General features: G+C 33.7%; 1 protein-coding gene across 2 annotated transcripts in view; it reads left to right on the forward strand.

The window, feature by feature from the left end:
* ARNT2 (aryl hydrocarbon receptor nuclear translocator 2) overlaps positions 1–15,365 on the forward strand; it is a 252,475-nt gene that overhangs the window by 137,752 nt on the left and 99,358 nt on the right. For both annotated transcript variants that reach the window (XM_003755494.4, XM_031955647.1), the window contains exons 6-8: positions 7,443–7,545; positions 13,047–13,112; positions 13,305–13,390. In XM_003755494.4, coding sequence (XP_003755542.2) covers positions 7,443–7,545; positions 13,047–13,112; positions 13,305–13,390 — 255 coding nt within the window. The remainder of the gene's footprint in view (positions 1–7,442; positions 7,546–13,046; positions 13,113–13,304; positions 13,391–15,365) is intronic.

Genomic DNA, 15,365 nt, shown 5'->3' on the forward strand with positions numbered 1-15,365 from the left:
AGTAGCAAAATTCCTCACAACTTTGATGAACTGATGATCTAGTTTGTATGGGCACTCCCTCCATTAGTGTCAGTCTCATCAATAAATTCTCATCCTGAGTTCCATGCTCTTCTATAAATCCTCCATTGGAGGTATCTACCTAGTGCCCTTGAAGCCTTACTCTGGCTACTTAAATGATAACACCAATGCAACAGTTGTGTTGTCCATCACTGTCCGTCTATCTTAACTGTATAGTCTGTCTATTTTTCTGATTATATATGTCTTTGAATTAGCATGGTATAATAGAAAAAGACATTTATTTTAAAGCCAGAGCACCTGGCTTCAGTTTCATTTCTTGTACAAATCACTTAATACCCTATACTTTATCTCCTCACCTGTAAAATGAAGAGCTTAGATAAGATAGTATATGAGGTATCTTCTAGCTTTAGATGTATAAGTCCATGACTATTGTGTCTTTTATCATTTTTCTTAAGTATAAGTCATTATTGGCAGTATGCTTCAGCTTGCTTACATTCATCATCTTTCAGGGTCTGCTTTGGTCATTTCAAATACTGATTCTTCTTAAAGTATGATTTACCATGATTCACGGCCATATTGTATTACTGGGAAAATATTTATTTTTTTTATAAATGAAAAAGACTTTGGTGACAGAAAGTAACTTGAGCTCATTGAAAGAGCCACACTATTTCATGTTAAATGTACATCATTCTCCTCTTCAGTTTTTTGCCTAAGATAGATATTTATCTACCTGTCTATACCTGTCTTTCTGTGCTTGTTGCCCTCTGTTTCTCTGAAGGTGAATAACAGCATCCTTATAAGTCCAAGTCTTTCCATATTTTTCTAAACCCACCAACTCATCCTTTTCTACACCAGAGAAATATTCCAATCTTTACTATCTAGTTATTTTAAATGGTCCAAAACAATGTTGAGTAATATGGCTGATGTATAGTGTAATTTCCTTATTCTCCTCTCTTAATTAAATCTACTGATAAACTATAGATTATTCAGAGAAGGATGGCCAAGATGGTGAAGGAAAGATTTAAAATCAAAATCCTCTGAAATATTGAAAGAGCTAAACTTTTTAACAGGAAAAGATTGAAAGGAGTTTGTGACAGGTTTTCCATCCTCTTGATGAGTTTTGCCTGCTACTTATGAATAGGACCTCTTCATTTACTCATGGGGAGTATGTGATATGTATCAGTAGAGGGTATGCTGCTTCTGCTGCATTAATGGTTATTTTGAGTATTGACATGGCTGTTTTATAAAGGGCAGTGGGTGAGCCTTGTCTTCTGTTCTTCCAAAAGCAGAAATGAGAGAAAAGGTAATAGATTATATATATATATATATATATATATGAACAGAACTATCATGTAATGCTATGCACTTTCTCTGTGGGTACAAATTGCACCAGATTTCAAGCCATAATATCTGTATTTAAGCATTAGCCTTTTAAATTATTAACTATATGTCTTTAGGCAAGTCACTGACTGAGAATCATTTATTTGTAAAATGAGAATTATAATGGCATTACTTATGTGAGATTATTGTGAGGATCAAAGTGAGGTAGTATCAGCAATATACTTAGTAAGTTATAGAATTATAGAAATATTACCTATTGTGTTGATTTACTAGAAGCTAAGCTCCTTGAAGGTAATGGCTGTGTTGTTTTCATTTTTTCTTCATTGTCTGCCACAGTTCTCTGTTGAATTGACTTTTTATATTATTAGATAGTTAGCACTCTATTGTATTAGTTATTTATGCACAACATCTGTGGTCCCATCTGTAATTGGAGAATTGGGCTAGGTGTCTTCTAAACTTTGTTCTACTTCTAAAATTCTGTAAGGGATTAGAATTCATTATAATCCTGACTTGCCTACATATGTCTCTGGGTTTTCTTAATAGTCAAATGAAATTCATATGGACCTCACAGGGATCTCATAGACTGCATAGCCAAGTAAGTTAACAATTTGAAAAAGAGGATTTTATATAATACTGAAAGAAATAGAAAGTTATTGAGAGTGAGGTTCTGAAGATTCACACATGTATTATTTGCATTTTAAAAGACCATATTTGAACATCAAGCATCACATTTTACTTTTATATTTGTTTTTTCAAGTCTGATTCCTTCCTATACCTAATTTCTCCTAAATACATTCTTCACTCTCATTCTTATTCCATTTCTGCTTCGCCAGTCAATTAATCAAAAAGCATTAAAGTGTTTACTGCGTGCTAGTCACTGAACAAAACTATGCTCCTAACTTCTCTATTGTAATGGACAATACTACCTTCATTTAAGTTACCCAGAATTATCCTGGATTTCTTCTCCTCCAACCAATCGGTTTCTAAGTCTTGCTGCTTTGGCTTTCATAACATCTCTGCAATCAATCATTCCAGTCAACCTCTTTTCCACCATTTTTATTCAGGTCCTTATCCGCTGGGTAAGTTATTAGAAGCCATCTTTAGCCTAGACTAATATAATAGCCCTCTAACTGGTTTCCCTGCTCTAGTCCATTTCCTCTCAAATCCATCCTCCTAATTGATATTCCTAAAAAGTACAGATCTACCAATGTCACTCTTTTTTTGCAAAAGAAATGTCATTGGCTGTCTATTACTTCTAAATGACAAAACTCCTCTTTTCAGCATTTAAAACCTTTTATAATCAATCTTTTCTCTATTTTCTGCTGATTTCACATTATTCTTCTTCTTCACACAGTCTGCATTCCATGCAAACTGACCTACTGACTGTTCACCATATATAACATGCCATCTCTCACCTCCAACCATTTTACATTCCACAGCCAGAATGCTCCACTGCATCTTGGAACCCCTTTTCTCCCTTCAAGATTCAGGTCAAGTAGTATGTCCTTCATGAGTCTTTCCCCAGTTTCTTCTGTTGTTAATGTATATTCCTCCTTTCCTAAAATGTTTTATATTTCTGTGGTACATATCAATATATCAAAAATCATATTATTTAAAAATTTTCCACTCATATTTAAGTTTTTAAGTGCTCACCTATTGTACAAAGTAAAGTAAAATTGGCATTTTGAAGGGCATATGCAAAGGACTCCATTGTTCCTACTGAAACTAGAGTAGAACATGGAGAAATAAACATTGGAACAGTTGTCTTATAGAGTCGTGGCTGAAATATCATGAAAATATGTTTTCTGATCTCCTTGTGTTCAGCAGCCCATGTGGCACACAGCTGTGATTTATTTTCAGAGTGCTGGATTGGAATTTGACAGACTGCAAGGTTTGCCTTCCTCACAGCTGAAACCATTTGCCATTTGGGTGATGATAAAGCAAGTGATAATTTACACTTAAAATGTTGTTAAAAAAAACACACAGGAAAAAACCCCAGAACCCATGAGTGAGAACAGACAAGCACCAAACTGTTTGTAACACAAATTATACAAATGACAACTATTCATTTATTGAGAATTAGATGGGGATACATTTATTTAGTATCATAAAAGCTACATAATTATCAATACTTAGTTATAAGTACTCTCTATACTCTTATAGAATACAACTCTATAAGTACTCTATAAGCAACTCTCTGTGTTCAAATGTACACATTTAGCTCAATTGTTCCTAAATTCCTTTTAAAAGTTAAACACTGTAACACCTTTCTGAAGTCCTGCTCTGATGGCTCTCTTTGGCTCAAAGGTAAATCTAAGTTCATGAAGAGGCAACATAATACAGTGGAAAGAATGTCAAGGCAGGAGTTGAGCTGGGTTTGAATCCTGGCATTGCCATTGGAAGAAAGAAAGAAAAGAAGAAAGGGAGAGAAAAAAGAAAGAAAGAAAGATGAAAAGAAAAAAGAAGGAAGGGAAAGAAAGAAAAGAAGAAAGGAAGAAAGAAAATAAATAACAAGCACTTATTAAGCATCTATTATGGGCCAGGCTTTGACTAAGCACTTTTGCAAATCTTCACAACAATCTTGAATTGTAAGTGTTAGAAGGAAACTGAGTCAGATGTGGGTTAAATAACTTGCCTTGGTCACACAGCTGGTAGGTGTCTGATCCTGACTTTGAAAGCAAATCTTCCCATTTTAAAGTCCAGTGCTACATAAATGCAATGACTAATCATCATTGCAGAGGATTCATGCTAGCCCATTTCCTGTTGACTATGTTATGGACTTACACTGAGGATTGAGACATAACATTTTTTTGAACATGGCTCAATGTAGGAAATGATTGACCATGCATATTTTTAATAAGGGCATTTTTTTCTTTTTTCTTTTTCTTTTTCCAGTGGGGTCAGGGAGATGGGAGTGAAAGTATATTTTTGTTCATTAAAAATTTAATTTATAAAAAAATTAATTCACTTCAGATTCAAAATCTGTCACCCTATAGCAATGGGGCACAAGTTAACAACATTTGAGAATGGCCCCAGTGATAGACTGTATGTCTGTCATCCAGGGCCCAGTCTAGCAAAATTTGGAGAGGTGTATTATCAGAACAGTTGTCAAGTAAATGAAGGTTTTTTTTGTTTTTTGTTTTTTTTTTGTCTAGAGCATCTCATTAGTCAGGACCTAAAGGCATAGAGGGGTTTTGGTTTATCTTAGTGAAGGGGATATCCATCTAGATGAAATCACAGTTGCCTCAAGTATTAAGCTCCTATTTTCCTCATGCTACTTGCCAGAATGAAATAGAGAATGACCTATTTCTTTCCTAATTGAGGCCTTAGGGCTGTGATTTAAATGTTATAGTTTCTATTAAAAAGGTAAAATAGGTAAAAGGTTATGTCTTACCCTAATATAACACTTGCCTTTACGGTGCCCCTATTGTACACATTGGTGACAGCTAAAACAAGCTGTTCACAGGTACTGTAGGTGTTAGGACATGTCTGTTGATTATAATTTTCTTCACATCATGGTAGAGTGAGGCACACAGAAATTTAAAAAAAAAGAATTCTTAATAGCTGCCTTTGTCAAGATACCATCTGCTTGTCTGAGATAGGCTTGGGTTTGACTAAGGTTTAACAGGCTGAATTCTGGAGTTCAAGACTGATATGTCCCTGGAATGTGGAATGTGTGTTGCAGAACCTGGTTAATCAGGGCAGAGCTGGGCAGATACTTGGTTAGCTGAACTGCAAATTAATACCAGATCTGTGTTAAGGCTGAAGGAAAAACAGGTCAAGGCACAGAACAGAACATGTGTCAGTTGGTAAGACTAAAATAATAACAATTGCCATTTTATACACAAAGGTTCTTAGAGTCTGTCCATTTTTAATGTGTTTCAATAACTATTAGTTTATTGTTTCCTTTCTAAACCTATATATTTTTAATGTATTAAAAATGCGATTCTGGAGGGATAGATGGTTTCGTTAGATTGCCAAAGGGATCCCTGGCACAAAAAAGAGTTCACAGCCCATACTTTAAAGTTTAGGAAATCACTTTACATATACAACCTTATTTCATCCTGCCAACAATGGCATAAAGTAGCTGTTACAGGTATCATTACCTTTGAGGGAACTGAAATTCAAAGAAATAAAAATGGCTTGCTCTTATCTCAGGGCTATCAAATGTCCTACATAAGATCTGAACTTCATTCCACCTTCTAAACCCAAATCCAATTAGTTTCCACTATACCACAGCTGAAGTTTCCATACCTAGGATTTCTCTGTGGATGTTGGACTTAGAGTGGATTCCCTATGATATTTCTTTTAATGAATGATTCAGGTCTTTCTGAGGAAGTAGCGAATTCCTTATGACATGTCTTTTGATGGATTATTTAGATCTTTCTTGGGAGATGGTATTTATGCAACCTTAAAAGGGACTCTGACCAGGATAGATGAGACATTAAAACTAAAATGGGGATAATAATAGTACCAACCTTGCAAGGTTATTGTGAGGATCAAATGAGGCAATATATGTAAAAAAGCATTTACCATAGTGCATGGCACACAGTAGGCTCTATATGAATATTTATTCTCCTTCTTCTATCCCTTCCACTCCAATCTTAAACTTTTTGCTACAACATTTACTTCTTAAAGGCAAAGCCTATTACAGAGCATGCATTAGTTTAGGTCCTTAATTGTACCAGAGAAATATGTATGTAAGTATGTATATATGTGTGTGTGTATATATATATATATATATATATATATATATATATATATATATATGTGTGTGTATATATATATATATATATATATATATATATATATACACAAGTGACAAAAGATTATTTTAGTAGCTAGTGATTATTATGGGGGAATTTATATTTTTATTTTTAGTCATAAAATTTTTACTTTTTGTTGGCTAAAAGAATGTTTATTTTCTACTAGTGTATTCATAACAGTAATTTGTATCAGTGGATTTACTTTTTAAAAACAAATATGCGCTTATGCTAAATAACTTAACTCTCATGTATTATCTATATAATGTCTTAAATTCCTGTATTGCAAGGAGAAAAAATTAAGGGAAAAATTTCAATATAGTATAGCTTTGTCAATATATTTATCATTCAGCAAGTATTTATTGATCAACTATTTTGTGTTCATCAATATGGAATGTGTATATTTATATAGTTGAAAGAACACTGGATTTTAGTTGAAAGAACACTGGATTTGAATAGCTTTGTGATCTTGTATAAATCACTTTATTACTTTAAGACTCAGTTTCCTTATATGCAAAATAGGAATAATAATAATACTTAAACTACCATCCTCATAGAAATGTTGTAATGTTAAATCTTAAAGTGAATGAAAAGGCATTTATTAAGCTTTTATTATGTCTCAGGTGCTATGCTAAGCACTGAATATACAAATATATATATATTCTAATAAAGGGGGTCAGTGCATAAGGGAGAATGGTAGCCAAGAAAAGGAGTTTTAGTCTTGGAGTATAGAAGAACAATGACTTTATCCATAGGACAGTTGATTGACATGTTTTTTTCTGGCAGCAGTTGTAGTATTGATTTAATTTGGGGGCAATGAAGAAATCACATGAGAAAAGTTTATACTCTGTAGATTTTCAAGTACTATATAAATGCTCATTTTCATCATCCCAAGAGAAAATATCATTAACAAAAAGATAGAAATGTTTGTCATTGTGTTATATCTATATATAAAGATCTGAAATTCTTTTTTAATTTTAGATTTCTACTTCTAAAAATTTGTAAGGAATTGTAAATACCATGAAAGTTAGCTAGCTTAATCTCTTATTCTGTGTTAACAGCTCTGGAAAAGACTTTTTCTTTTCTCAGGAAGGAAAGAGAAGAATAAAAACTATTTACTACATTGAGTTATTTGCATTACAAGTAGATCTCATTGATCATTTTCCCCTTGCCAAAGTGTTGCAGACTTGACTGTATTAAGAAAAGACCAATGTATATAGTTCCCTTTTCCTTGTTACTCAGAACAAGGGAAGAAAGTTATTCTCTGATCTTGTCACAAGTTTTATGCAAATTTTGTTTTTGTTTTTTTTTCTTTTTAAGGTCGGATTTTGGATCTGAAGACAGGGACAGTGAAAAAGGAAGGTCAGCAATCATCTATGAGAATGTGCATGGGATCCAGACGCTCTTTCATTTGCAGGATGAGGTTTGTAATAATATCATTGCAGTTAGCTTGTCTCAAGCTATTATTTGCCATGTTTGTCCCTTATAGGAAGGATTGAATACTTAGTGGCTCCCAATTATTTTCATAATAATAACAGTTCACATTAATACAGAATTTTTCCCCACTATTGTTATCTGCATTTTATTGTTAAGGAAAGCAAGGTTCAGAGAAAGTAAATAATTTGCTTAAAGCCACACTGAATTAGGACAAATCTCTTTCTAAATATAAATCCTTCCATAGCCTATGATGCCTGTTTCCTCCTCTGTGCTTCCTTAGGTCATTAAATAAATGCTAATGTATAAACTTGGAATCTCGGAATTGGAAAAGACCAGAGTGATAAATTCAACCAACAACTGACTGAGAATAGCCTCAACAACTTTGCTAACAAGAAGCTATCAATTTTAAAAACTCTAATGATGGTGAATCCATTATGTCCAGGCCATTCCAGCTTTGAACCTAAACCTGCCTCCTTACAACTTGCACCAATTATTCCTTGTTTCACTCCTTAGGGCCAAGCTGAACCTCCCTCAAAATTGACATGAGTCATTAGTGACTAAAATTGTCCATACACATAGTTTCCAATTCCAATTAGCTATACCAATGGTTCGTTCTTATGTTTTTGTCCTGCCCAAAAGAATAAGAAATTTTATCTATAGCATTCTCTTGGGATTCATAGCCTTCCATAATCTGGCCCTAACTTTCCTTTCCAATTTTTTGATATTTTAGACATTTTGCTAATGTCTACATAAACCATCTACTTGAGTCAGAATGATTTATTTATTGTCTCCCAAGATTTTTCTACCTACTTGTCTACTTCCCACCTTGCTTATGTTCTGTCTCCACTTAGAATTCTGTTTCCCTCCTTTTTTTGTCTATTAAAGTCATATTAACTTTTCATGGTCTAGCACCATAAAGACTTTCTTTTATACTTTAAGGCAAGGTGAAAATCTTTTGCCACTGAAATCATTAGATATATTGTTCCCAGAGCATATTTAGCATTAAATTATCTAATGATATGATTTCTTGAAACAAATACTGTTCTTTGATTTCTTTAACTATTTCTTATCACTGCTACTAAATTATAAATTCCTTGAAAACAAGGGGGGGTTCAGAATAAGCATTTATCTAGCACCTACTATTTGTAAAATGTTATGCAAAGTGCTTTACAAAGATTTTATTTGAACCTTATACAACCCTAGAAGGTAGGTGATATTATTATATTCCATACTTTACATTTGAGAGACTTGAAGCAAACAAGGTTAAGCTATTTGTCCAATATCATATAACTACAACGTGTCCAAGACTGAATTTGAACTCTGGTCTTCCTAACTCCAGGCCCAGTACTCTATCCACTGTGCCATCTAACTGCCTTATTCATCTTTGTATTCCTCTTAATACCTAGCACATTGCTTAGCATCTAGAATGTGTTCAATAAATATGTATTGAATGAATAAGTTATTCAGTGAAATTAGGAATACGTACAGTGAATAGTTCATATAGAAATATGGCCAGAAGTGAGGAAAAGAGCTGAAAATCACTAAGAGACCTGGATAAAAGCTTTACCTTTCTTATTATAAGCTGTGTGATTTTAGGCAAATTATTTTGCCTCTCTGTGCCTCAGTTTTATTCCTGTAATTAACGGATTGGACAAAGTAATTGACTTTTAGATCTAATTTATGTGATTCTTTAGGAAGCCCTCTAATTTCTCTATAAATTTACTTTTTTCTGTACCTGTTTCCATTTCCATAACTCCTCAACCCCAAAATAATAAAGCAATAGGTACACAAGCAATAAAACAATTATTGCCAAACAATAAAGGTCAATGTAAGTCTACCCGTATGCCTACTGGTATCTAAAATGCCATATCTGGTAGAAAGCATGTAAGATCATTAATTTCTGCTTCAATTTTCTACTCCAAATTATGACTAAACGATCCAATTATATTCTACAAGCTAAGCAATAGATAATGTGAATTTTTATTATTTTTATTATTTTATAGCTGTAGTAAATTTTGAACAAGAATATCAACTCATTTTCATAGATTACAGGATTTTTTTTAGAGCTCATCAGTGACATTCTCAGCTTTGAGCATAAACCAATAATTAATTCAATCAGCCTATTCAATTCACTATCTCTTGAGTTTCTACCACAGTGTCAAAGGAAATGATAGAGAGATGTCAAAGTCAAAATTCTTGTAATGTTGAAGACATGGTCCCCTTCTCAAGAAGTTTACTATCTTGCAGGACTGAACAAGACACAAACTAGCCATGCAAACCTGAGTGTGAAGAATATATAGACTGTCAGTCAAAAGCTCAAAAGATTCTACAGAGAAGGATCACTTTTGACTGGGAAGGTTAGGAACAGTTACAAGGAGAAGATAGATAGATTTTCCAAAGAGGAGGAAAAGTTCCCCTGGCAAGAGTTGTAGGAAGAAGATATGTGTGTATTTTTTCCTGTTAAATAGTTAATACAACAGATGCAGCAGACTAAATACAGACTCCTGCATAGATTTTAACTTCTTTCATCTCTGTTTTTTTCCCTCCATCTCTCTCACTCAATACTATCTGTATTTTTTTCATTTATTAAGTGTCCACTGATCTTAAAGGGCCTAGTAGAATGAAGGTTAAAAATTAGACTTGTGATAAGAGAAAATGAAAAGAACAAAGATGATGCGGTAGATAGAGTGTAGGAAGTCCAAATCTGGCCTCAGATACTTACTAGCTGCATCACCTTGGGCAAGTCACTTATCCCTATATGCCCTTAGTTTCTTTTTCTGTAAAATGATCTGGAGAAGGGAATGTAAAGCCATTCCAGTATTTTTGCCAGAAAACCCAGAATGAGGTCATAAAGAATCAAACATGACTGGAAAACAACTGAACAACAACAAAGAAAATGTGCAAATCTGGAGAAATTCAAGTTTTCTGCAGAGCTTGAAAATTGCAGAAGTACATAGAATGGAAATAATAATAATAATAAATATTAATTGTTTACCATTTTACAGTATGGAGAACACATGACATTTATTATTTTATTCTCATTACAGTGAGATAGATTTTGTTTTTTATCCCTATTCTTCAGGCTAGGAGCCTCAGAGTAGGAGTCATGAAATGGTTTACCAACGACCACAAAGCTCCTAAGTGTCTGAGTCAGGATCAGGTGTTCCTGATTCCAAGTCAAGTGTTTTAGCTACTATACCACCTAAATAGCCTCAGAACCTAAAGCCCACATGCTAAAAAGTGTGATTATGAGTAATTTGCTAACCTCTTTCCCTCTCCCTTCCTTTCACTAGGCTGAAAGTGATCCCAATTGAGGCATACAGGTATTACCTAACAGTTTGCTACACCCACAAAGCCAGGTCTCTTACTTTATGGAAATAACAATCTCTCAGTCTCTCCTAATTTATCCAAATGCAAGAACTTAGGAGCTGGTGACAAAGAAGGTGCTTATGGAAGGTAGGGAAGAAATGCTAGAATTCAGGAGGTATTTGATAAAGAGCTGGATATGGAATCATAAGACAGGTTCAAACCCTTTTTCCTATACTTTACCTGTGTAATTCTAAATAAGTCATTTAGCCACTCTGGGCCTCAGTTTCCTTCTTTGTAAAGCGAGCAGAGGTTGGATTTGATGATTTCTAACATCCCTTCCCGTTTGAAGTTTACGATCCTATCATCCTTCCCTTCTTTAGACATGGCAGTCAATTAGCACAATCGCTGCTGCCTTTTGCAGCCTTTGGTTCTCTCTTTCCTTTCTAAGTTTCTAGCAAAACTACTCTACCAATGCTTAATTCTCTTGCTTTCTCTCCTCTTGTGCCTGGGCCACAGGATATGATGGAAAAAAAATTCAAAACCATATAGAACTAGTCCATTTCATGCTTCATCTGGCTAACCAATCTAATCCTCACTGCTGTTCAATTATCCTTGAATTTCTCCTTCTTAGACTCCTTATTATACTCTCCACATATCTCTCTGTAAACCTATATTTTTTTCTCCACATATTTTTATTTTCAACAAATGATCTTGCTTCTTACTTTACAGAAAACTGACACCATCCAGTAAGCGTTTCCTCATAAAACCTCTTCTTTACCTTAACATATTTATTCTAAACCAAGTGACATTTAAGGCCTTTAAGACCAAAGATGTCCCTGATACCTTATAAAGCCAAGCTTTGTACTCTGAACCATTCTTCACTTCCTATTCCCTGTTCTGTATTATCTTCTGGATCTTTACATCTTGAGCATTGCTTATAAAAATGTTCTGGTCTCCCCTTTTCTAGAAGAAAAAAAAAAACAAGTTCTATTTCATCTGTTACCCCTATACAGCAAGTAAGATAGTTTTTCTTTTCATATTAAGATTTTTCTTCCCTGCAGTTAAGGTTCAGTACCATGATATGATGGGATAGTGGGCCTTCATTCAAATAAAACAAATTGTTAAGCAAGTAGGTTGGGCAGTTGTTGCTTTTATCCAAGATAGAAATTTCTTCCATAAGTAAATGAATCCACTTTCTCATTGATGAGACAATAACTTAATTTAATTTATTATAAGTTAATATTTATTAAAAATCTACTATATGCAAGCATTTACTCTTATATAGAAATATTTTAAATAGTCACAAATTTGGTATTTTTTTCCACTAATCTTTAATTGTTATAAATAATATTTATTATTATTATAATTATATATAATATATATAACTAAGCCTGGATTTATTTCTAAATTTTAAATAGGAGATTTCTTTTTAATGTACCCTGAATCCTGCCTAGCTAATATACAAGTCATATAAATCTTTAACTTCAGGATTTTAGCTGAATATCAGATTTAGAGGCAGCAAGTGGAACAGTAGATAGCACATTTGACTTGGAATCAGGAAGACTTGGTAAGGACTATGGCTTGTCCATATGTAAAAGATATCCCTGAGTTCATTGATGGATTCTTCCTAGGCCTGCTATCTCTGACATGGATCTCTGTTCCTTGACTCTCACCTGCCAAGACACTAAGTCTTGTCTGGTTCTTCTTGCCCTTGCTGATTCCTTAGATCTGACTGAATAATTGGCTAAATGGCTACACATGATGAATTCCTTCAACCTTATCAAAACCTTACATCGACTTATTATATCTTTGGTCCATCAGAAGGCTTCCATAGTCTTCTCCTTCCTCTTGATCACTTGTTTAAAGCAACTTTTCCTGTCACATAAGAATAAAAAAAATAGCATCAGAGAGCAAACATAAAACTCAAGAGAGTCAATGGAAGAAAATCAAAGTTAACATCACTTTTGCCAGACTATTGATTAAATGCCAAGGAAAAGAAGTGAAATATAATTAATTGAAAACTTCAGTGTAAAAGTTTAATGATATTGTACTAAATTGGCATTTTTGTCTTGTTTATAATTATCAGTTAATCCTAGACAAAGATAACTTGTACAAAGTTTTGGATGTTTTGTGGCATTTATTTAGGTATTAATTACTGGTGAATTGATTTACTCTTAGGTGTGGAAATGCCCCTTTGGATCACCTTCCTCTTAACAGAATAACCACAATGCGGAAAAGATACAGGTCAGTTTGGTTCTCCTTTATAATATGTGTTATCATGAGTTCTTTTAGTCTAGCATGGCTTCTCAGTCCTTACTTTATTAAAACAAACCATCATAGGACAAGGAATAAAAATTGGGATGGGGGCAGGATGGTCCTGATGCAAATTGTTTTACAAATGTCTTTTTTTTTTTTTTTTTTTTTTTTTTTTTTTAGGAATGGCCTAGGTCCAGTAAAAGAAGGAGAGGCACAATATGCTGTAGTCCATTGCACAGGATATATCAAGGCCTGGCCTCCAGCAGGTAAGAAAAGTCTTCCATTTTAAAGTGAATAATAAGAAAGGAGCATTTAGAATTAACCACACCTTTTGATGAACTAGCTCACAAATCAGCCAATCATTTCACAGGTAATCTGTGGAGTTATGGGGCCTATTTTTGTAACTTCTTAGAGACCCAGACAGGTAGCCACCCTGACTGGTCTTCCATCCCTGAAAAATCTTAATAGTTGGTCTTGCTTTAAGGGTATTTCCCCAGTCCCTTAATTTATAGACATCATTTCACTTTGCCTTTGACTTTATATCACAGATACCTGAGATTATAATTGATGATTAATCATTTAAAACAAATATTCTTAACCTTTTTTTGTGTTGTGGAGCCTTGTGACAGTGTGGTGGGATCTCTTTTCACAATACTGTTTTTAAATGCATAAAATAAGATACATAGGATTACAAAGTAAATCAAATACATTAAAATATAGTTACCAGAAATTTTTTTTAAAATCATGTTTTTCTTGTGCAGCATGATGAATATGGAAATATGTTTAGAAGAATTGCACAAGTTTAACCTATATTGGATTGGTTACTGTCTATGGAAGGGTGGAGGAGAGAGGAATATTTGGAACACAAGTTTTACAAAAGTGAATGTTGAACACTATCTTTGCATGTATTTGGAAAATAAAAAGCTATTAAAATCTGAAATTTTCACACTCAAAAAATTAAAAATAAATTTAAAAAATCATGGACATCAGGTTAAAATCCTGGATTAAAGTAATCTGGAATTTCTAGGAAGCATGTCAGTTAATCTGTATGCATTTATGAAGTATTTATTGTGTGCCAGACAGCATGCCATACACTAGGAATATAAAGGAATATAAAAACTCACTCCTTCCCCTTAAGGAACTTATATTCTAATGGGGGAGACTATATACAAATAACTATATATATGTAAATAGATAGATAGATGCAATATATATAAATAGAGAGAGAGAGAGAGAGAGAGAGAGAGAGAGAGAGAGAGAATAACTCTCAGAAAGAAGGGAATAGGGTGGGGTGGACATTGGCACCAATAAAAGCCTCCACTAGAAGGAAGAATTTGAACTATGTATTGAAGAAATTCAGGAACAGCCAGTGCAAAAGCATGGAGTTGAGAGATAGTGTCTTGTGTGAGGATTAGCAAGTAAAACAGTGTAGATAGATTGCAGCATTGTTAGAGTGAAGTAAAGTGTGAGAAGTTTGGAAAGGTAGAAAGAAGGGACCAGCTTGCAAAGATTAAATATAATATAACTCATTTCATATTTGATTATGGAAGTAAAGCAAGAGATAATGAAGTAATGGCCAACATGTTTATAATTTCCAAAATAATTTTCATGTAACATTAGTACTTAAAGAAAATTCTGTTTTAATTAAAACATCAGAGAAGTGATAGTCCCACTGCACTCAAATCTAGTTAGAATACAGGTAGATCATTTTGTTCAGTGGTGGGTATCACATTTTAGGAAGGACACTGACAAACTTGAATACAATCAGTGAAAAGAAGACTCAATACATTTTATATACATACACACACAATATCTATCTATCCATCCATCAATCTATCCATCCATCTATCTATCTATCTATCATCCATTTATAGGTATAAAGAAGCTGTGAGAAAATCTAGTATAATCCCCTCATTTCACAGATAAAAAAACTAAAGCCTATGGAAGTTAAAAAATTAGCAGTAAAAAATATCCAAGGGGGAATTGAACCCTGGTCCTGACCAAAAAGCCAGTGCTCTTTCCACTGAGCTACATGGTCTCTCCTGGAAAACCTTATAGTATATGCTGTTCTTTCCAAGTACTGACTATGTCAGTACTTAGTTTCTTAGTTTCTGAAATCATATGAGTTGGGACATATTCTGGGTGCTATAGTTAAAGACTGATTTTGTTGGAATGGGTAATTCTTTCCTTGACACTAATCACAATTGTCTCCATGCCATATTAGATAATCCATCAAATTTC

This window comes from Sarcophilus harrisii, chromosome 2 (assembly GCF_902635505.1).
Source record: "Sarcophilus harrisii chromosome 2, mSarHar1.11, whole genome shotgun sequence".
Taxonomy (NCBI): domain Eukaryota; kingdom Metazoa; phylum Chordata; class Mammalia; order Dasyuromorphia; family Dasyuridae; genus Sarcophilus; species Sarcophilus harrisii.